The 23,214-nt window shown below is 39.5% G+C and overlaps 1 protein-coding gene across 2 annotated transcripts in view; it reads right to left on the bottom strand.

Annotated features, from left to right (window-relative positions):
• Positions 1-23,214, bottom strand: part of LDLRAD4 (low density lipoprotein receptor class A domain containing 4) — a 292,433-nt gene that overhangs the window by 147,687 nt on the left and 121,532 nt on the right. For both annotated transcript variants that reach the window (XM_065829811.2, XM_065829812.2), the window contains one exon: positions 2,827-2,967. In XM_065829811.2, coding sequence (XP_065685883.1) covers positions 2,827-2,967 — 141 coding nt within the window. The remainder of the gene's footprint in view (positions 1-2,826; positions 2,968-23,214) is intronic.

Below are 23,214 nucleotides of genomic sequence, written 5' to 3'. Positions count from 1 at the left end.
AGGGGAATGCATACCACAGCAGTGCCAATGTGCTCTGGGTAAAGGCAAGAGCAGTCCAAGGGAGAAAAGGGCCACCCTGCTCAGGCGTAGACCAGCACACACTTACACACAGCTCCTTAAAACAATGTCATCCCCATTTGAGAATTGTGCACAAGCAAGAAGATGCCAGAACAGACCTAATATGTAATACTGACCAGAAAGAAATTCCTGCTTTAAAATTCCTCAAGTGATCTTTTTTAACATCATTTTCTTCTTACTGACCTGTATTTTCTTCTTCCAGAGGCCAACGAACATACATATTTCTGTGTTGGAAGGTAGCCTTGTTAGCTGGGACATTTTGAGTGCGCATACTCTGGAGTACTCTGGTAGGGATCCCCATTAAAATCATTGAGCAAAAGCATGCACAAGTTCTTTAATTCAACATGTCAGCCCTCTAAAGCCTGGGGATCTCACTTCAACAAGGATTCTAGAAACATTTTTTCAAGGCTGGAATAAGCCAACACAAACAACTGCCATGTCCCTAATAATGATCTTTCCTGTTACCAATTGGCACTGACTTCTACCATGTCACAGCTTGTTTAATAGCCAGAACAGGATAAATACCACTAATCCTCATTTGTTTTAAATGCTGTTTATGTCTGTATTATTTTTTCCATCTGGCTTCGTTTGTTGTTTTTGGTTTTGTTTTTATTCCTCTTTGTTTCACCATTAGGACCCTGTTTCACTAGGTTTTGTTTTTTTCATGTAAAACAGAAGTCCCTTTATTTTTCTGTGAAGGAACTTGGGGTTTGTTTTTTTGTTTAAACTCTCCTAGAAGGTAACTGATAGATGGGTGGTAACAGTCCTCATGTCTGTAAAAGGCTGATAGGAGAAGGACGCAAACTGTTTTTCTCCCTGTGCACTGAAAAGCAATAGAAATGCTGCCAGCTTGACCTGCATGACTTTCCAGAGGCAGGATCATGAAACATTCCACCTGAAGTTCCTGTGCAAGCAGGAACCTGCCGCCAAAGGTTTTTTAGAGACACCTTTTGTCAGGTTTGGTCTGGATAAACTTTACGCAGCTGGAGGTGAGGGGGAGAACCATCCAGCTGACCTGTCACGCATGCCTGGCTTCACATTCGTGACCTCCTGCAACGCCTGAGGGGAGGGATGTGGCTTAGGAGAAGACCAGGAAGTTTGTGGATCCTGGATCAAGCAAGTAACAGTATTTCTACAGTCCAAAGACCTTTTGACGAACAGGCCAGCACGAGGTGCCAACATGCTGCTGCAATGGCTGCACAAGGGTTACAGGGACAGAGGGACCCTGAAGAACCATCACTGCCCCAGCTCTCAGACCTCCAGCTGAAGGAGGCTTTGGGAGTCCCACCTAGGAGCAGACAGGGCTTCACCATCACACTGTAGCCACACAAGGCCACCGCTTCCGAGGCCTCAACTGCCGCTCGTCACCAAAGCCCTTCCCTCCATCTGCTACCACTGTGGTTTTCATGGCTCCTTTTGGGCAAATGGTTGTGCTACTTGGTTTTAAGAGAAGAGCTGTACAGTCTCCCAGCCAAAAAGATTTCTCTATTTGAACTTCAACAATATGCTTACAAGTTCTGTATGCACAAATAATAAGGCATAACTTTTTTACAACTCAAAAACAAATGGGCAAATTCATGTGACATTTTGATCGGGACCCATAACCAAGGACTATGGCTAGTCCTGGGGCTTTGGAAAGAGTTCCACTCCAAAAAACAAATCAAAACAAAACCAAAATGAAATAAAGCATATGTAGGCCGTTATTATTTCAAAACCTCTGAAATCACTGCAGAGGTACGAAAGTGCTGCAAAGTATGAGATCTAAAAACATTTACAGGACAACACTTTCATTTGAAGGTTAGAGGGCAGAGGAAGAAAGGTGTATATCCAACACCTGACTTGATCTTCTATTATGAATCCACTCCGAAGTGTTTTTTAGGAAAATTACAGATACAGCTGCTTATAATTCCTATTACTAACAACAACGTTGGAACACAGATAGCCTTAAGCCATAGTCACAATCAGAGGTGAAGCAGTGTTCCAAGGGATGTCAGTACTGGCAGAACTAAACTGTTTGGAAAGCGGCAAGTAACATAACACCACTTCTATTGTACTTGTAGACCAGAAGCATCATTGGAAAATTTCTCCCCCATCCAGAAAGCTGAATTGCAGTGTAAAGATAAATTATTGCAGAACATACAAAACTAAAACCAGAGTTTGACTTCCATGTACATCGCTGAGAGCAAAGGACTAAGCAAACAATTCTGGTGATAAACTCTGGCACTCTGTGCACCAAAGAATCACAATTAAAGCAATTTTAAAGACAGACCTACAAAAGCTCAGTTACCTACCACATGATGCTGATCTCAGCACTAATAAAATATATTTGATTAATAAGAATGATAACTGGAAATACTACAACTTTCTTAATGGTCTTCACAGCATATAAAGACTGTCACACAGACAAAGCAAAAAACAACATTTTCTAGAACCCTGGAAAACAAATTATTAATCATTTATACGTTATGGTTTCTTTCTCAGAAGCCACATATGATCCATGTGCTTACAACCTCAATGTCTGCAGCACAAATTCTCTTTACATAACTACAACTTTCCAGGTTTAGAAACCTGGAGCAAGTATGTTACAAATCACTGCCCATTCAGAGAAAAACAGTATTTATTTTCTCTGTCTCATCCCCCCCAGATACCAGACTGCAGACCAAGTTTCCAGACAGACTAATTTCTGAGGTAGACAGACATATTCGACATACATACATCCAGGGATGCACACAAAGAGTCAGTACTTACAGCTAAAGATGCCTGGAGGTGGATGCTCTGTTACAAGCAGACAGTTCTCTTCATCGCTGTTATCCCCACAGTCATTCTGTTGGTTACAAATCAATGAACCAAGATACAAGCATTTACCACTGGCGCAGGTGAATTTGCACTCTGAAAGGCAAAAAAGAAAACACAACAAAAACTTGTGAGGAAATTGGTGCTCACCTTCTTCACTGCTAGAATGACTGATATTAAAGGCAGTATTTTCCAAGTAGATGCTATCATGGCAAACAGGTCTTCGGCACTTCATCCCCCAAATAAATAATACAGTAGTTCTAAGCATTGCGTATGTATTAATACATACGTGAAACATTCCAGATCACCAGAATCAATTCAGTAGTAAACCAGATTTGCCACTTGGGGAAATTCAACTACTTCTTCTTAAAAAAAGGGACAATATTTTTTTGCAGTTCCTTTCGGACAGAAATAATATTCTCATAAACGTTTGTGTGGCACCTTGCGTATTTTGGGCAAGACAGCACTATGAATAAAAATGAATAAAAATAATAATTGTCCTACATTTTAAAAAGTCTTACACAATGTAAAACAGTATCAGCTGTAAGGCAAACAGTATACTTTGTAACCAGGAACAATCCTGTCCAGACACAATTATTCCTTAACTACCTTCCCCAAACCAATTTGCCAGTCTCTCAACTAATTACAATCAAGCACTCAGTGTCTGCACATTGAACTCCCACACACCAGTTTAGTTTACAAAGTTGATAAACTTCTAAAACCTCCATAAAGTGTCTGAATGCTACACGCAGCTATGCTGTATCTTTTACGTTTTGTTCATCACAAAGAAATGAATGTTTTCCCCTCAATATGGTTATGTCATAAGAACAATTTCTACGAGACCAAGTATTTAAACAAAAACCTAGTTCCCTCAAGTTCCTTCTTCTCTCCCTTTCTCTGCAAAAGGATGCAGGCTGGCTAACTAATCCTGTGTAAAATACCTCACTAGATCAAGCTCTCGTTCTTGGGGGAAAAGAATAAAATAAAACAGAAAAATCAAGGAAAAACTCCTTACCTCATCTCCCACTCAAATTTTACACCAACAGGAGATCTACACAGTTACCCCTTCTGACATGGATGGCATTATCTCCATCCTTGGCTTTTTGTTTACCGGTAAAGATTCAATAAGTGCTAACCAGTGGTAGCTTTCTACGGGAATTATAGTCCAGTGCTTTGTCATCTTGGATGTCTTGTCTTTAATTTTCAGAGCCCAGTCAGACAGGGTTTCAGTCTGACTGACTTGTCATCTGTCTGAAGCTGTAACACCTCAGTATATTTAAATAAGGCTAGTTATATACTAAGGCTGTCTGCTACGGTTGATAATTAAAATGCCATTGTCCTTCCGCTAAGCTGATCATTTAAATGTCACTTCCAGAAACAAAGCTTTATAGTAAGTATTTGAGATGTAATTAAGAAATGTTCACAAAAGTATACATGCAATTATAAAAAGCTTTCTCGCCAGGCTTGTTTCAAAGTTAAATACACTACACATATAGAACAGAGGGCATATTATATCTAGACAAATTATAATTTAATGATTACACTTCCAGCATGTTGACAAATTGTGGCGGTTCTCATGCAGAAGCAGAGGCAAAGCAGACAGAATTATAAACAAGAAACACAAGTAGTTTATTAAAGAAGGGCCTTTCTCTGAACCATGGGCTTCCCTAAGGCTGCAGTTTATATTGGCTGATTCTGCTCAAGAGAGACAATCTCTGCTCCTTCCCAGCAAGGAGATGACGTTTGTTCATCAGCATCAACAAAAGACGTTCCTTTACTCTTGGACTTACTCTGAACTTAGACAGAAGGCCGTGTAATTCCAAAAAAGCCCCTAAAACAGGCATGATACTTAACCACACGTATCTGATATGTAACATCAGCATGGTAACAGCAAAGGAGAAGAAAATAAATTGCGAAAGTGAACAAAATAATTTTTATTGGCAGATTCGCTTTTGTAGGTAAAAGTGATTTGCAGACTTCACTCTGAATACTTTTCATCAAGAATATTAATGAAATTTTGGTACACATACCAGAAAGAATCTGCTGCTGCAAAAACACGTGCATCAACAAGTGTGACACATAAGATGCTACTTAGGAATATAAATAAGAGCCATAAAATACAATGCAAGAAAAACAAACATTTCCTATGGGGGAGAAAAAAATCCTTCTATTCCACTTTGTCACATTGCACCTAAAAATCAGTGAGTATTTGCCTAAATAAGGTCCTCAAGATTTAATCTTTTTCAGTCATACCCAATAGTATTTGAATTATTCGAGGTGTACAACAAAATATGGTACAAACTAAGTGTTTGTCCCTGTTCCTTCTCTGCTACAACAAAGAACTGAAGAGACGTGTAAGGGCTTAGTTTTTCTGTTTTGAGTATAGACCATAAAATTTAATAACCAAACAGAGTAAGCCTTTGAAACTGAAGGAACTAAGGTCATTAACAGTTACTTTTGGGACAGGGACTTAAAAGATCAGTCTCAATATTAACAATCTGATAATTATAACACTTCAGGATTCATTTCTGCAACTTCATGTAGTAAGAAACTGGAACAAGAAAGGAACGAAGTTGCCTTGGAAGATGAGAAAAGTTGGCTTGAAAAGGTTCTAATTTTCAGGTATCTTAAGTGCTCAAGCAAGATCTCAACTCAAAAGCAATTTAAACTAAGAACCTTAGGTTTCGATTTGCCACCAGATTATACAGTCTTCAGAAAAAAGACCAAATTAAGCATTAATTTTTTACTAGCTCTACTAAAGTCTTAGAGTTCTGGTTTTTAACTGACATTACCATAAAAAGACTAACCAGACAAAGAATTTGCCCTTTAAGGTTGGGGTTTTTTTTGTCCTAGATAACAGACCACACTGAAATTTGAATTCAAAAATCGGACTCTATCACCTTTTCTTGTAAAATTTTATGGCTGCTTCCTCCTTCCCTTAGATATATGAGCATGACCACTGTCAAGGTGAATTTAAAAAGTCATCAGGCCTCTGGTCCCCTGTTGATGTGCCCACATTGACTGGAAGGCTGGTCACAATTACCACAGGAATTCTACGCTGATTTTAAAATGGCACATACTGTGAAAACCACCTTGCTTTGTGATCAACTACCAAATCTACATGCCAAGAAAGCAGTTATCCTTTACTGGGCCTGGCTGGGATGGAGTTAATTTTCTTCATAATTGCCCCAAGGGTGCTGTGTTTTGGATTTGTGACCAAAACGGGGCTGAAAACACACCGGTGTTTTGGCTATTGCTGAGCAGTGCCTGCACAGCATTGATTGAGGCTTTATATTTTTCTCACTCTGCTACTCCCAAGGAGTCAGCAGGAGTAAGAGGCTGGGAGGGGACACAGCCAGGACAGCTGACCTGAACTGACCAAAGGGATCCTCCACACCATACAGCATCATGTTCAGCAACAAAAAAAAAAAACCCAGGGGGTATGTCCTTCCATTGCTCGGGGGCTTGGTTTGGCATCTGTTGACTTGGGGGAGGTGGTGAGTGGCTACCTTTGTGTGACCTGGGTTTTTTTTCCCCTCTTTCCTTCACTTATTAAAACTAACTTTCTGCTGTTACTCTTCCTATTTTCTCCCCATCCTGCGGGGCAGGAGGGGGTGGTGAGTGAGCTGTTGTGTGGGTGCTTCGCTGCTGGTCAGGGTCAACCCCCAACACACGCATGTGCAAAAGTAACTTCTAAATCTAAAAAAACACTAATATCCGATGAAGGACAAAAAAGTGCAAAACTAACTTCGCCTGCATAATCATGTTCTGTTGAAGTCTGAAGGAAATACTCAAAAGGAAAAAAGTATTGCAGGAATGGAACAAATTAATTAAACAGATTATTCAATGAAAATACAGAAACTTCCAGAAATGGAACATGTGTAACATCAGGTATTTGTAACTTGTAAACGAAAATTCAGTACCTTAAAGTACTTTGCATAGTAAACGCATTTAAACAGCATGTGCTTTTCCTAAGACCAGAACAGAACCCTTCCTTGCAAAGCAAGCTGGATCAAAGTCAGGTTGATGGAGATAGTAGAAAGCAAATATTAGAGTATTGTCAAACTGGAAGTTAGTAAAAAAGTAGCAGGGGTCTGTACCAAAACACTACAAGTGACCTCAAAGCACTCCTGCAGGGAAATCCAGACCAGTCCAGACTAGACCCATGTGCCTAACGACACACAGAGAGCCCTTTTCAGTACAAAGTCTTGTATTTGGTTTGTCTAGACAAGCAGAGGGGGAAAAGCTCCCATTCTGTAAACAAGCCAGCATGATCCTTCTTTCATGACTAACGTTTCAAAGCTAGGCAGTCTTCCTCTTCATTTTCAAGGGGCAATTAGTGAAATATCAGTAGGTTGGTCAGCAAGGCTCTGACTAGAGCTAAATTCAAAGCAAGATGACAGCTACTGGAGGTTGAAAAAAACGGCCCCTCTTATAGTTATGTCTTACTATGTTTGTAATTCTGTCTGCAGCATGATTTTTAAAATTATCTTGTCGATATACTGATTCTTCAACGTAAAGTTTTAATATACATGCTTCCAGGTAGAACTAGACTACCTTGGAAAAAAAGGAATACTAAGAATACTGTTATGAATATTTCCTATTTTTATAAACTGTATACAAGTAAATAAGTACATTGCTCATGTGTTCACGGTAGATGCTTGTACATATAAACTCCCCACATACAAACACGCATTAACATAGGACTGCATTTCAAATCCTTAATTGAATGTTATGTTTCAGCTGCAACAGCAAAAGATATTTGCCTCAAAACAAAAGAACTCCTCTGATCAGAGGTTTCTTATTGTGAAATGCAAGATCTTCTGTATTGGGTAGGCTTATTTTATACTTTCTGTGCCTGCCCAACAAGATAATTTTATCCTTTCATTCAACTTAATTCTTTTAGACTTCATTTACAGTTGACTTCATCCATATGAACAGCATTCCCATTGTTTTGTCATCTCCCTTACTGTAGGGCATTTTTAATTATAGCTAAGTGATGTTTGTTTTTGTAATCTAAGTCACAGACCAAGGGATAAAAAAAAGCAACAAAGTGTCATATTGAAAAAATATGGTGGTTTAGGCCCCTGTTATGATGCATGTCACAGCTACTTATTTAACAGGTCTGAGATGATTATCTGACCCAGAGGCAGAATTCTATTCCATCCATTCGAATAAAAAATAAAAAATGATATATGCAGCAAGCGATCTCACGTAGTCGCAGCTAAACTGTACTAACACAGTTCAGACACACAAAATGAAATCCTAAGTGGTGTCTGGGACACAACTGGGGTGTAAAGGCACTCTCCCCAAAATTCCAAGACCTGGTAGCAGCCCTGGCAGCACAGCCAGCAGAGGGTGATCAAACACCCTGCTGGTAAGTGGAGGGGGAAAATACCTGACTCCGGGTGGATCTAGACCTCTGAAATAAAGGCCTAATTTCTAATTTCTTACATAAAGACTCCATTTTAAGCATGTCATCATACTTCTTCATACTGCTGTTCACACTGCAACACAAAACAGCCTGAAAGAAAATATGTTTAAAGGGCATCATCATGTGTTATAGGGGCAATGAGAGGCAGAGGTAGTAAATTGGGGAGGGTGGGAGGAAGTACACTTTGCTACAGATTAAAGAAACAGAAACCACAAATACCAGAGGCAGTACAATAAAACCCTGTTCAACCTCTGATAAACATCTGTCTGTGTATTATTTTTAATATTGTAGATTGTAGCTCTATAATGGGAAGTAAATCATAAATAGGAGGCAGTGTACACAAGGAACATGTTTATTTGGGAAAAGCCTGGTTAATAAGGAAGATGGCAGGCTGCCATGCGATCTAATAAACCTCCACTGGTGCAGGGAAGGGAAGGATAAATAGGTCTCTACGAAACAAAAAAATGCTTCATAAAAAGAATGCCAAGCAGAACACCAGCAAAACGAAAGCGGATCGGCTTATGGAGGGTAAGAAGCAGAGCTGGAAGCCACCGCCAAGGCCTGTCCTGGCTGCTCACGGCCTGGCACAGACCATGCAACATGGAGGCTCAGAGACCTTCTCTGCCCAGGGGAGCTCACAGCCTGAAAAACAGACTGACTGGTTGAAAGAAGATTGTTACTGGTTCAAAACCAGTTCCAGTTGCTGAGCTTCTACCTTCTTTCTGTCCTCCCATGTTCAATTGCTTATCCAGCAACTACCTCTCCATCTTCTTAAGGCAAAGCCTGAAGCTATACCCTTTAACAAGTTACTGTTTATGGCAGCAGCTAAAGGTACCCAACACAATATTCTTACACGTAGGTAAGATCCACTGTTCAGTTCACCAGTTCAGGGTGTTAGGATATTTCACTATTCCCTTATATTTCACATCTTAATTAACAGCCTGAACAAAATTACATTAGATGACATGGCGACAACTGAAAGACCTCCTTGATTTTAGAGATTTGTCAAAGAGGCTGGTTTTCATCTGTCATCTTTCTTCCCCATATACACCCGTCTCTGGTGCAAAAAGAAACAGAAAGGCCGCTTCCTGGAGGAAGATGTAAAGAGTTTTCACCAACACTGGGAACTTTTTTGCATCTACACTGAATTCAGCAGCCTGGCTGTTGTTGCTCTGCCACCACCATACAGGTTTGTATTTTCTGCCCGTCTACCCACTTTCTTTTCCTGATCTGTCCATTTATGCACACACAGCACTGAGAGCTTCTCAAGAAAACTTAGTAATTGTGTCCCCTGCTCTGCACTCATGTAAAGCCTCCTTTACATCCCCACCAATGCAGCCGGACACCTTCTCCAGACACAAAGCCTCCACAGAAACGTTCCCCTCAGCACCATGTGCCCTGTGCTCCTCTGTTTTGAGGACTTGTGTTGGTGTCAACAACTCAACTGAATCACGGTCTTGACTTTGGGTCAAGAGCCCACAAAAAGGACACCGAGCACCATAGCAGACATGTTCAGCTGTCAAGGTGGCAGATGAGGAACACCTTCACTCCAGCTCCTGAGGAGGAACGACCTACAAGGGATGGGTTTCCACAAGTCATTAGAAAGTCTCGTGTTTCCCGCAGTTCAATGCAGTGACATGCCAGGGCCACATCCCAGTCCATCACCTCACCCCAGGAAGGTGCCCAATGCCCGAGGCTGGGGCTGCCCTGGTGCCCCTCACTGCCCTGATGGACTCTGGGGAGCCCCTGCCACCCCATGACATTTCTAGACGTACCAGCACAGTTTTCCTAATCAAGTACGGTGAAGACGCACTGGTGACTCAGTTAATGAAATTCTAATTTTCAGCTGTGAAATTACACGAAGAGACGATTAAAAATAAATTAAATATGTACCTTATAATTTTTGTCAAGCACAATGTCATTATCATTGGCAAGTGCAGATGAGAAGTAAAGGGTATGTGCAAATGAGATTTTCTTAGCGCCTAGTTCTCCTTAGTCGTAATTCAAAGAATTCCTGAATTATGGTAAATATTTTAAAATTATCTTAGTCGGTTTTCATCTTAAGAAATCTTTAATAATCACAAGCAGTGTCACTTACTGGGTTTGCAGAGTGCTGCACACGTAGAGAAATATAAAATAAAAATCATGTTACTGTAGCAGCTTTTTGTTCTTTCTTTGGAATATTGTTTACATAGCAAATAGCTCAAGACTAGACCATTTTATCAAGTAACATCACTGCCTTTAAATCCAGAGAAATATAGACTAAACCATGTAACTTCACAGATGCATTGCTAAGTTTTGACTGCAGTCCTAAAAATGGGCCCAGATGAGAACACAACAGTTACATCAACAGAGGAGGACTATCTGGGGGTTGGGGGAGATCGGATGATTGGTGGGAAGAAGTGCTGTCTTTGTGTTTTCTGTTACTAAATTAGGTCATATTACTTAAGACTGTGATCCCTGCAAGGTGGAAACTATTTTCAGTTAGCTCTCCTAGGAGGCACTGAAATACAGAATAAATACCATTCTTCTCTGCAATTGTGTAATGTTACTGAAGCAAGGAGGGGTCTGAGAATACACCTAAGAACTTGATTTTCCATACATGTAATGTACAATGCAGGCAAGAGTATATCATGTCTCAGGTGTCAGTTCAGATGTCCACCTAGTACTGATGACAGTATTTTTTTTGAACATCAGCCTATACATACTATGCAGAAAACATAAGAGAAATTAATTTATTTACTGTGCGTCAAGATGCAGGGCAGTTACAGAGCTTCCACTGTAATGTGAACTCCAGATTTTAATGGACAAGAGAGTTCTTGTATTTCTGCATGATATTTGAATTGTGCAGTGCACACTAGTGTGAGTAAGGGTAAGTTTTTTATCATCTGTAGTTTGTTCTCCAATCCACATCAGCAGAAATATGCATGTTCCTGTAGTAAATACCTTGTCACTGTTAGTTTTTGTACTCTGAGATTTCCCTGTAAGTCAAATTATCTAAAAAGTGCTTAACTCAGGTCACTGTGCCTTAGTGTATCTATTTAACAAACATTACAAACAAAATAATACATAGAGTACAGCCAACAGATTGCTCTCAATGGCTGGCATTGTACAGCACAGACAATGTTTTTTACAAACTAGTACTGTCTTGTATCAATTATTATTTAATTCTTGAGTCTTTATTCAGCTCTATCTAAAAAATAAGTCACACATTTTATTCACCTCAGTACCTTTTCCCAGAAGCCTGGGCTTTTATGGATAAATCTTTTAAAGAAAATTTTTAAATTGCTTATTTCCTATTCGAAAATACCTATTTTCTGCCCCTTGCCTCCTCCTCCCATCAATTTCCAAGAACACTCCCTCCCAAATAGGTATTGCATTGCAAACGTATACAGATTCCCACCTATATGCATTTCCACATAGCAGAGCTTGCCTAACATTTTCCACTATAAATGTCTGGGAGAATCCTTCCCATGGGCACTGCAGGCAGCGGGTTTGTGGAAGGAACACCCTCGGGCTACAGAAATGTCTTTTCTGTGTCCCAGGAAATTCTCTTCTGCTTTTATGGAAATAAAAAGTGTTTATAAAAAATGCAGTTATCTTTCCATTGTCTGCGTCAAGAGAGTCTCTGGCAACTCTCCAAAATAACTAAAAGACACTGCGAGGCTCCAGTGACACCACTGCTGGAGCAACAGCAGGGGAAAAGGAAAATTAACCGTGGAGGGGGGAAAGCTCCCCCACACTTTCACACCAGATTTCCATTTCACTTCCAGGTACCTGTGCTGCCAAATACAGCCATTAGTACAACCATCAGGTGCTTCTCTTTTGTCCATGAGTACTCCCAGTGTCCAGTGTACAATCAGACAGACATGAGGGAAGAAATGTGAACACGTGGCATAGAGTCCAGTCAGTATTTTATGGTTTGAGAGTGCCTCATTTAGCAACCTATGCAGCATAATTTCAATAAAGATTCTTTCACACCATGATGCAATTTTGTTTAAGCATCAACAACATATTTGACCATATTCCAGCTATTTAACCAAGATTATTTCATAATTTCCCTGGCCAAAGTGCTTACAAAGCAGACAATGCAGGAAACACTGATACAGGCATCTCAAGGAAATCTCTACCACATAAATCTTTCTGGTTTTGAACTGTGTCATTTAAAAAGGACATTTAGGACAGCACGTTTCTGGTTGTATACAGGAACATACAATTAACACAACGTTGGATAGCACTGAGTTTGTCCATGCACCATGCAGTATCTCCGGAAAACTACAGCATAGAAAACCAAAGCAAACAGCTTTCCTGCCCCAAAACACATTCAGCTTTGCAAGTGGACTGCGTATCTAAACGCAGAAGTACCTCATAAATAGGCACAAGCCCGACGCGATGCATAACCTGTATACAAACAGTCTGTGGTTCATAAGCTCAGGCCATGACTACACCATGTGTGAGAATGAATGTAAAGGAGACGGAGTGCTGTGTACCCATCACCAAACACTCTGGGTTGGCACTGCTGCCTGAGACCTCATCACGGCCTACAGCTTCCTCACAAGGGGAGGAGGAGGGGCAGGCACCGATCTCTTCTCTTTAGTGACCAGAGACAGAGCCTGAGGGAATGTCAGGAAGATGTGCCAGGGGGGGTCCAGGTTGGACATTAGGAAAAGGTTCTTCACCCAGAGGGAAGCACTGGAACAGGCTCCCCAGGGAGCTGTCACAGTGCCAAGCCTGAGAGTGTTCAAGAAATGACTGGACAACACCCTCAGACACATGGTGTGAACTGTGGGGTTGTCATATGCAGGGACAGGAGTTGGACTCAATGATCCTTGTGGGTCCCTTCCAACTCAGGACATTCTATGACTCCACGATTCTAAACACATTTTTGCAAAAGGAGCACAGTCTAGTCCACACCAGAGGCCCAGTGCCAGTTGTACCAGCACACCTGAAGGAATGTCCAGCTGTCACGCACATGCCCGTGTGTGACCTGGTCTTGGGGGACCACTGATGGACGAAGCTGACTTTACTGACAAAATATGCATCACATTTGAAAGCCAAGCAGCATTTGATCTCCAAACCACACCCCAAAATCCTGGCACATTAGCTCAAGCCTAGGGCTCTTTGTGTCTGTGGTTTATCTTAATATGCTGAACTGGAAACTACCGTGGTTGACACGCAGATCAGCCATGCCAGCCTTGAGACAGAAACGTCTGTCAGAGAGACAGGGTAGGCGGCTGATAGCGATAACCATTTCAGCCATCTAATTTTAATCTGCCACTGTATATCTCTCAGATGCCCTACAGAATTTTTTGGGTGGGGACAAGAAATGGTCTAGGACAAATCTCCAGTTACAGCTTAAGTTATCAGTGTATCGATGACAAGTTAAAGTATGTTAAAAATTACACAAGTGATACGCTGAACATGGAGAACCACCCAAAACCACACCAGCCATGAAAGAGAATAAACAGCCAGAACATCGGTAACTCAACAGCAGCTAATTGTGTTTTAAGTGCGGGGAAGGTAGTTTGTCATATTGTAACAGCTCATTATTACTAATCTGTTCAGAGACAGTGACAATTTTCTGTATTTCAGTAAGTCAACATAACTAAACAGAGGTCAGTTTCATAGTGCTGGTGTCTCTTCAGAAGACTTCAAAGGGAGAGCTCATATTAAAGAGAAAAAGGCAGCTCATACAGCAGGCTGCTAATTTTCAAGAAAAAACAAAGAAACTATTTGTTAGAGCTTCCTTTTGTTCCATCACATCCCTTTAACTCAGGTTCCTTCAGCGTAAAAAATTATGTTGAGATACTAAGAAATGCCATCTAAACAGATTAATTTTCCTTGTAGTTAGGAAATACTTCTTTATAACATAAAATGTGTTGCTAATGAATGTTATACTAACATACAGAAAATACTTCTCCAGAGAGGGGATCATTCCAAAACCGAGGCTGCAAATTAGAAACGTTTTATGATTTGCAGGCACTGTGTTCAGACAGATGAAAATAAAAATAATTATCACAAATTCTCAGGAAAGAAAAAGGAAGTTCAACCAAGGTAAGGTAAAGAGCAACCTTGTACACAGATATTTGGGGAGCAAATTCAAACATGAGTGAAACTCTACAGTAGTGTCACATACAGATCCATGATTTTTTCTTAGCTCAATTAAGCTTTCAACTATTTGCCAGTCCATAAAGAAGGCTACAATTAAATGAACACTGTAAACATGTTAGTGCATTTTAATAAGTTTGTCCATCAAACCTGTCATTTGTGAGGTCTGAGCTGAGATGCGGCTTCCAGGGTGCAAATACTGCCTGTTCTTTGCCATATAAAACAAAAAGCATCAATCTGAAAGTACTTCAACAACAGCTTACACAAACCTTTTGTACTTGATGTTACAGTGGATTGGAACAAACTAGCTCTACTAGTTGTAACTAATAACAATTGGGAAATAATACTGAAATATGTCTTTTTACACTTCATACACTAACTCTGTATTTGAACCGACAGCAAATTATTTAATGTGCTCTACTACCTAAGAGACAGAAGACAGAAGCAATGATGGCAGGACTACACACCCTGATAAAAGGTCATTCGAAAGGGTAGGAAGCCTCTTTCATAATAGATCAGTGTTACATGAAATGTAAGAAAAATCTCCTTAGAAGACCTATGTGAAAGGTTATTTGAGGAGGTTACTGGTTTTAAAAAAAAAATGCACATTGTGGTGCTTACTGGTAGTCAGTATACATTCTTGAGAGGCTTCAAAATGGGATTAACCAGTTGAAAGAGATCAGCACGTTTATTTAAACAGGTATGTATGTAAAACAGTAAGAACTTGCAGTTTTCAGAATACACAGTAATTGCTGAATGGTTGCTTAAATGGTAGCTCATTCAAGAGAGAAAAATACTGGTTTGGTCTATATGCATCTTCCAGATTTCAAAACACAACCTCAGTTTTATTTTTGTCAAAGCTTAAAATACAGAATGAAAAAAATTTCATCTACAAGCACACATTAAGCATACCACTAATAAAAGAAATATTATATTGTGATTAAAACATCAACATTCAGGTGATACGACACAGCAAAGTATCTGTTTACTCTTCTTGAATGGCAAAGTTGAGGCAGAGCTGATATTGTCAGAACAAATGTCTCTTTTCTTTGATACTAAAGGTGATCTCTATAGACTAGAATTGTGGAGAGATACTGTGCATACATATAGATATAGGATGCTATAAAAAGGAACACTGAAAAAGAAAATAATGTTTTGCCCCTTATTTTTTAAAACATTGAGTATTTCATTCTCCCTCTCTTATCTCCCTCTATATTCTAAGTACCTACACAGTGAAAATGAAGCAACTGAGATGAGAGAGGACTACTCCTTCAATCACTTTAAAACTCTCTAGATCAAATCTTCACCTTTAATGGGGCTTCACATACTTCTTTTACTTAAAGCTTACTTGTATCAAATGCCTAGCAATCAGCAGTCTATATCTTGCCTTTTGCATAAAAATTTCAGCAAGTGTCGTCTACATTTTTCCTCTCTCAAGTCACATATCAACAGCAAAACAAGGAAAGCATAACTTGACCAAGAAAAGAATCATAGCAGCATCCTCTTCTTTTAAAATAATTTCCTTCTTTACAAAATAGAGGCAAACACCTCAGAAAGAAAAAAAACCAAAGAACAAAAATTTCGATCTTTCCATATTCTTTCCTTAGAAAGTTCACCTTTGATTCAAACCATAATATACAGGGACAGATACTGTCACATGAATACATTTAACAGCTAACTCAAAGCACAGGAATTGTATGCCAAGGTTTGAAGCAAAGTCTGGCCCAAGGTGTAGAGTATTGACCCTGAAATTCCATTACATAATACTAAGACTGTGAATTAATTCACGCTTCTTTAATATACAGACAATGTTGAGTTCAAAATCTCAATGCAGAACCATCACAAAAGCATTGGCTTATTTTATATGGAAATTCTTGTGGGTCAATAACATATTTTTTGTTTTAAACAGAGTATAATCTGATTTTGAATACATATATCAACATTATACAATGTATGATGTGCATTAGGCAATGCAGGCTGAAAAAGCACATTCCAAGCACACATGGAATACTCCTGCCAGCCTGTACCACAATTTTCCAGCTTCTGTTTTATTACTTGATGTCTGCATACAAAATCAGCAGGCCAAACAAGAGGACTGGCCTCAATTATTTTCATATAATGATGTTCAGGAAAAAAGAGATTTGCTGGCAGTACTGGTTGCTGTAAGAGGGAGCAGCCTGCAGTCCTGCACTACCACACTTCCAAAGTATTTAAGACTTACGTCTTGTAAAGTACGGATGCTCCCTCAACATGGAGCAGCATGAAACGAACACAGAAAAGCTGTGTCCCAAAAGATTCAAGGGAAAAAACCTACTACGCTGTCTTTAAGTAACAGTTCCAGACATTTTTTTTTCCTGAAAAGTCACAGAAGGTTTTCTAAGATCTTAAAACAAAAATATGACAATTATTTTCTTAGCTGCAGTTCTCCCCCAGTCTATAAGATGCTGGGCAAACTCTGTGGCTTTTCTCAGCATATCTAGAGCTGGCATAATAATTATAACAACAACAATAATGCCACTACTGTCGCTGTGAAATGATCCAGGTATGTAAAGCTTTTGATGACTGTGAGAAGGAAGGTACTAGCACACTCAGTAACATTATCATGAGTCTCAGTGTTCAGGAGAATCTCTACTGATTAATAATTTTAATAATTTTCCAGTTTCACTTGTTTTTTTTTTTTAATCTCGTGAACTATTAATTCATTTCCATTATCTGTACAGATTTTCTCAATGCAAACTGGCCAGTGTTTCAACTGTGCTACCCAGACAGCTATCAGAGGAAATGTAACGCTCTTCCTCACTTCTCTTTAGTCCAACTATTTATCCCAATCAAAGAAAAAGTATAACTAAACACTTCCATGTCTCATCTTACAAGAAAGGTCACTTTTTTGTTGTTCAGATGTGGTTCCAAGTGTCTCTTTTCAACTATCTATGAAGAACAATTATGTCGATATATAACTAGTACTGATGCAGTGGCTGGGGGAGCTTCACCTTGTTCATGTTTCATTTCCTAAGGCAGATACGGCACCTAAAGAAAAAACCCTGAGCAATATTCTCTTAGAAGACTAATGTATATTCTTCCTATATCCTTCATTCAAGATCTAATCTCTGTAGTCCATGAAGTCAGTAATAAAGCTAATGTTCACTACAAGGCTGCAAGGATCAGGATTTCAATGAGGAAGGAAGAAGAACTACAAATTTCTTGCAGCAATATACAAGGATGTCTTTGTCCCCAGTGACGTCTTGCCCAACTATTTCAAATTAGAGCAGTCAGATACATGAAAATGCTTTTGCTCTCCCTGAAGGAAAAGAGTACTAGCAGGGTATGCAAGGCATCATGAGGATGGAGACCTGCCATGAGTTCTGTCTAAAATATTGTGCACCACAGCCTGTATCAATGGTCCATGTCTCTGTCACCTCTTCACCCGGGAGGTCATGAAATTGGGCCTGTCTCAGGCAACCACGATTTCATGGTGGTTGTGGGATAGTTCAGAACGGAGGGAAAAAAAACAAAACAAAACAAACAAACCTGCAATGTTAAATTACTAATTTATGAGAAAGGTGTGAAAGTTTCATAGAACTGCTCTGAGACTTCTGCGGCAGCCATCATGATGAATATGCCAAGCCCCCAGCACCCTGAGGAAGGTTTTGAAGACTAATGAAAATAAAAGCGCAATTAGCAGGCAACTGAATGTAGCTACAGATTGCCTTTAGTTTATTATTCTATTTCCCAGCTTGTCAGGGAAGGATCATTTTAAGAGGACCTACCAGTGATCAGAGACCACTAACTCTTGGCTTAAACTGCTATTAAAACCTGAACAGCCATTTTATTTTATTGCCAGTTCAGCCACTGGTACCAATAGGTCAAGGGCTCAAATTCACTTTCACTTGACATTGTGTCTTCAGTCCCTAACGCAGTGGTGATAATCAGTCTCTCAACAGCCCATTTTCAATTGGATTGTAATAGGACCATAATGGGACTTTCACCGGGACGTAGGAATAAACCTCTGAACAGTGATTGTGTGTTTCTGCGACTGTGTGCTGGCTCTATGCCAGTTGATGGTCCCCAACTCCAAGTGAATATCCAGTGCTGGTGGAAAGGAGTCCCTTTTGCCACAATGATCAGAAATTGCACGGACTTATCTGCAGCACATGATGGATCCAGGTGCCTCTCCCAGTTTCCCTATTCCAGAAAAACGAACAGGATAATTAAGCATGTCTGGGATTTACTGAGCTGGCAGATTTAGGACTGAAGGAGAACACCTTGTGCAGTAAGCAAAGTCCTGATGCACGCAACATTACCCACAGGGGCAAAAGGAGACAGCCTGATTTGCGTGTCAGCTTCCCCACTGTTTTGCGTCCAGTAATTTTCCTGCTTTCTCTCGCCATGCAGAAAACACCCTTATGGCACACAAGTTTTCAGACTAAATTAATATTGATAAGGTCATAATTTTGCTTCCAATACCAGTTAGCTTCTGAAAATGAGCTTCATGTGTATGTCTTTCCTTCCCTTTTATCAAAGAAAGCCAATAGACACTGGTCTTCTAGGATTAAACCTAACTCAAGCTTAACAATATTCAAAACTCTTCTTAAGGAATCACACACACACAAAGATTACTACTAACCACAATGAAAAGGTAAAGTCAGAAGATTTTATGCCTGAGCTGTAGAATAGCCATAGCTGCTCTTCAGATGCCATGACAGAAATAACGCATGTTATACACAACTGTCATATAGAAACTGGCTCCTGAACTCAGCATGAAAACCAAACATTGTAATAATTGATGAAAGGTTTATCATTGATATTAGCAATGTCACTTGGCAATGTAACAAATCATTAGATGGAGAACTACACTGAAACATATTAACTCTAAGTTTCTTAAAAGTTCGTAGAAGTTCTCAGCCCATCTGCACTTTGTACCTTACAGACACCTTCCTTACAACTGATATTTTCTAGGTTTTTCATAGGTATTTCCTTCCTCATGAAATATTAAATTTACCATGTGTTTGTCTTAGAACTCTTGTTTCAGAAAATTTTCCAAGCTTTCAGCTTACTAGTTTAATACTAAAAGAAAAAAGTTACTACAGGAATGAAATCCTGCTATTTTAGTATTAAAACTCCCTTTCTTAGGAAAAGTTACAGCTTTATGGAGCAGTAGTGGGACAATTTTAAGCACAAACTGTTCTCAAGTAGTTGCAAAAATAACCCAACCAAACAAAAAAATCCCCTTACATGATGGTTCTTGCAAGCTCTCCACATATTCTTTATAAAGACAGAAAAAATAAGAGAGAGTAACACATGATGACAAAGCCCAGGAAATACCGGATTTCCAGATTCCCAACCCATTTCTGCTCCTAACTGGTAACGATAAATTTTCTGCCACATTTCTGTTCATCACTTTACACGCATTTGAATCACAAGTACCTTGCTACCGCACACGGGAAAGTGTTAAATGGCATAAACAGAGCGCCTTTAGACAGTCTGATAACAAAACTTTCTAACTAAAGCTAAAAAATATGAACCCTGATTTTGTAATAAGGCTCTTTATGCACAATCACCTCCCCTGTAGGAAGAAAAACAGTGCTCTTAGAAAAACATAGATTTTTTTTTCTTCACAGTGTAATTCAAAGTGCACATATCAGTCCGTACGCTGGTAGATGGGATCCTCCAATCCCTTACTTGGTAGCATAGCTCTTCCACAGAAACCACTACAGTCAGTTTGGTCATGTCTTGGCAGGACCATCTACCATTTTCCCCGAAAAGAAGACCTACCCCAAAAATAAGCCCTAGCATGTTTTTTCAGGATTTTTGAGGATGCTCAAAATATAAGCCCTCCTCCAAAAATAAGCCCTAGTTACAGTTCATTTAAAAAGTCAATTTAAACAGTGTCCAGGCAGCTATACATGTAAAAACATAAAATGAATTGGCAACAGAATGCAGCAGGACAGACAGATCCTTCACCAAGAAAAGCAGACACTCCCAAAAGGGTGTCTAAAGGAAACAGAGTTACAAGAAATTCACAATGGAATTCAGTGTTTGGAGAGTCATGATGATGTTCCAGAAGATGATGACATGACTGTATTTGAATAAATGTTGATTTTTGTTCATGAATATCGGTAAACGTTGATTCTTGTAGATGGAAAAAGGAAATAGAGTCAAAAGAAATTCATTATGGAATTCAGGGTTTGGAGAGTTATGATGATGTTCCAGAATGTGATGACATGACTATATTTGAATAAATGTTGATTTTTTTTTGTTCAAAAATAAATGTAGATTGTTGCTCATGGAAAAATAAGACATTCCCTGAAAGTAAGTGCTAATGCATCTTTTGGAACAAAAATTAAGATAAGACCCTGTCTTATTTTTGGGGAAACAGGGTAGCAGAAGCTGGTCTCTGGGGCTGGGAGCTGGAACAAGAGGGGACATCACAGTCTCCAGCAAAGCAACCTGTTTCACTGCTGCTCTCCTCTCCATGGGAAGAGGCAGAAAGCCACACAGCCAGGTTCTTGGGCTACCAGCTGGACCACAAGCCCTGAGTGGAGGTGGTGATTCTTATCCAAAGGCTCTTCTCTTTTGGACTTGCCATCAGAAAGAGATGAGGAAGGTGGCACAGGCCAGCTGTGAGAGGACCGTTACTTGTCTGCTGTGTATGAAATCCCTTGGGTGCCCTGCTTTTGGTCCCAAAAAGGTTCTCGAAGCAAAGTTACTAGGGGAGCATAGGCAAAGCTATGAGAGGAACAGGGGAGAACAGGAGGAAGGAGGTACATTCAATCTGACAGAAAACTGCACATCCTACAAAGAAGAAAGTGAATTACCAGCCCTAGGAAAATTCCCCTCCCAAGGATGCAAAGCTGTATGGGGTGCCCCTGAAGCCAAGATGATTTGGCTGAGAAGCATGAAACGAAGCTTTAAATAGACGGCTTGAATCACATATGGCAGGCCACAAAATAAATACTTTGGATACCAACAGGGTCTGTAGCGAAATCTCAGGGGATGGTAAAAACATAAACGGAAAAGCAGACACGCAGGCTCAACTGCTTCATCGGGTTTTTAGCACAATTTGATTTGAGCTTAGGTAGAAGAGTCAGCCCTTCTGGCTATACCCAGGGTAAGGACGGATGCCTCTTTCTCAAAAATGTGAAGGGAAAACTCAAACACAAAACGAAAAGGCTGAAAGTAACTTGAACTTGGGCAGTTCAAAGAAAATAAGGGTGTGTGTCCTGAATGGCAAAGGCCAAAATTACCAAGTTGTGATTCACTGTAGACATGGCAGTTTAATCAAGGAAAGCTTTATAAAGAAAAGAGCTATCTTTTAATTGATCAACACATACAAGTGGAAAAAACAGGCAACATTTGGAGCATGCAGACCTGTCATTCAGGATCTTTTCCAGGGACCTGAAGAAGGGGTTGTAGTGTACACAGCTTGTCATTTTTATCCAACTAAATCACATGGTCTAATAAAAGAAAACTACAACCTCTTATAGAAATTGTCCTTGCAGAAATTACTAATATAGGGATGTATGGCTCAATATTAAATATTTCACAGCCAACGGAACATCTCAGTAACCAGAGTACCCATGAGATCATCAGAGATCCACTGTCTTACCATGTCAGCATAAGCCCTTATGGGGAAACTGAATCTCCAAAAATCTAACAATAAAGTTCAAAAGAATACACTGAAGGATAAACATTTTATTTGACAAACTATGTAGTCAAGCACCTGCTAAGATCAGTCCCTGAACTCTAAATCATGTCATTTACTCTTCACGACACCTACAACTATAGGTCAGGAGCAGAAACAGAGCCATTAAGAAAGTAATAGTTCCAAATTTCAACTACATTGTCATAGGAAGCAAAATCCAGAGTAATCTTTTTCCCACTGAAATCACCAAAGCAACTGTTATTACTACTGAGAAGAGAAGAACAAAGCCATGTCATATCTTCAGTCTGATAATCATCATAGCTTTTCCAGTCAGCTGTATTTTAGCCTTTGGCTTTTTAAGTCCTCCTTCAAGATTTTTTGTCTTTACTATCTTATTCTAATATAAAACTGTTTGGTATTTCAGGGATGTAGTTTCAGTTCTCCATAATTCTTCCTAATGCACAATTTACCTGTTTAGAATATAGAAGTGAAATAGAATAGAATATAGAAATCTAATGACAGATGTTATAACGCCTGTAACTTTTTGTGGAATCTACTCCTTTTGTAAATCTTGACAGAAGAAAGAAAAATAAAAGAACATTATTACTTTCGACAAAGCTGCAGATCAACCTGAAAGTAGACAGGAAAGGATTATTGTCTCACTTCACACTAAGCAATTTAGTCATTCTTAATCAAGAAAGGTAACAGTGGCAAGTAAGAATATCATCACTACCTTAGAACATTTGCACAGTAGTGAAGAAACACATTTATTTTTATAGTGGGCCAGAGCAGTGATGCATCTTTCCCTTGTACTAAAGGCATATCTGATTCCTTTTAACATTGTGAGACTTGAAATACTCCTTTCTAAATGAACTGGACATATTATTCTATTTTGTCTCTTCCGGTAGATGCATTTAGCAAAACTAAGTGTTCTTAACAACTGTTCAAGTGTTATTAAAACAGGATCTCTTGTACCATTTATACAAAGACTACTCTGTTCTTTATTTAATTTCTAATTGCCAAGGAATAATTTTGAAAGATTCAAGCATGCCTGCTGCAGCAGGGTACACAAATATTCCACACATTATTCTCACAGTTCAAGTTGCACTTTTTAAACTCTTGTAACAGCCATAAGATATTGACAATATCACACAATGTT

The sequence above is a fragment of the Patagioenas fasciata genome, chromosome 2, assembly GCF_037038585.1.
Source record: "Patagioenas fasciata isolate bPatFas1 chromosome 2, bPatFas1.hap1, whole genome shotgun sequence".
NCBI lineage: Eukaryota > Metazoa > Chordata > Aves > Columbiformes > Columbidae > Patagioenas > Patagioenas fasciata.
This window is presented reverse-complemented; position numbering and strand designations above follow the sequence as displayed.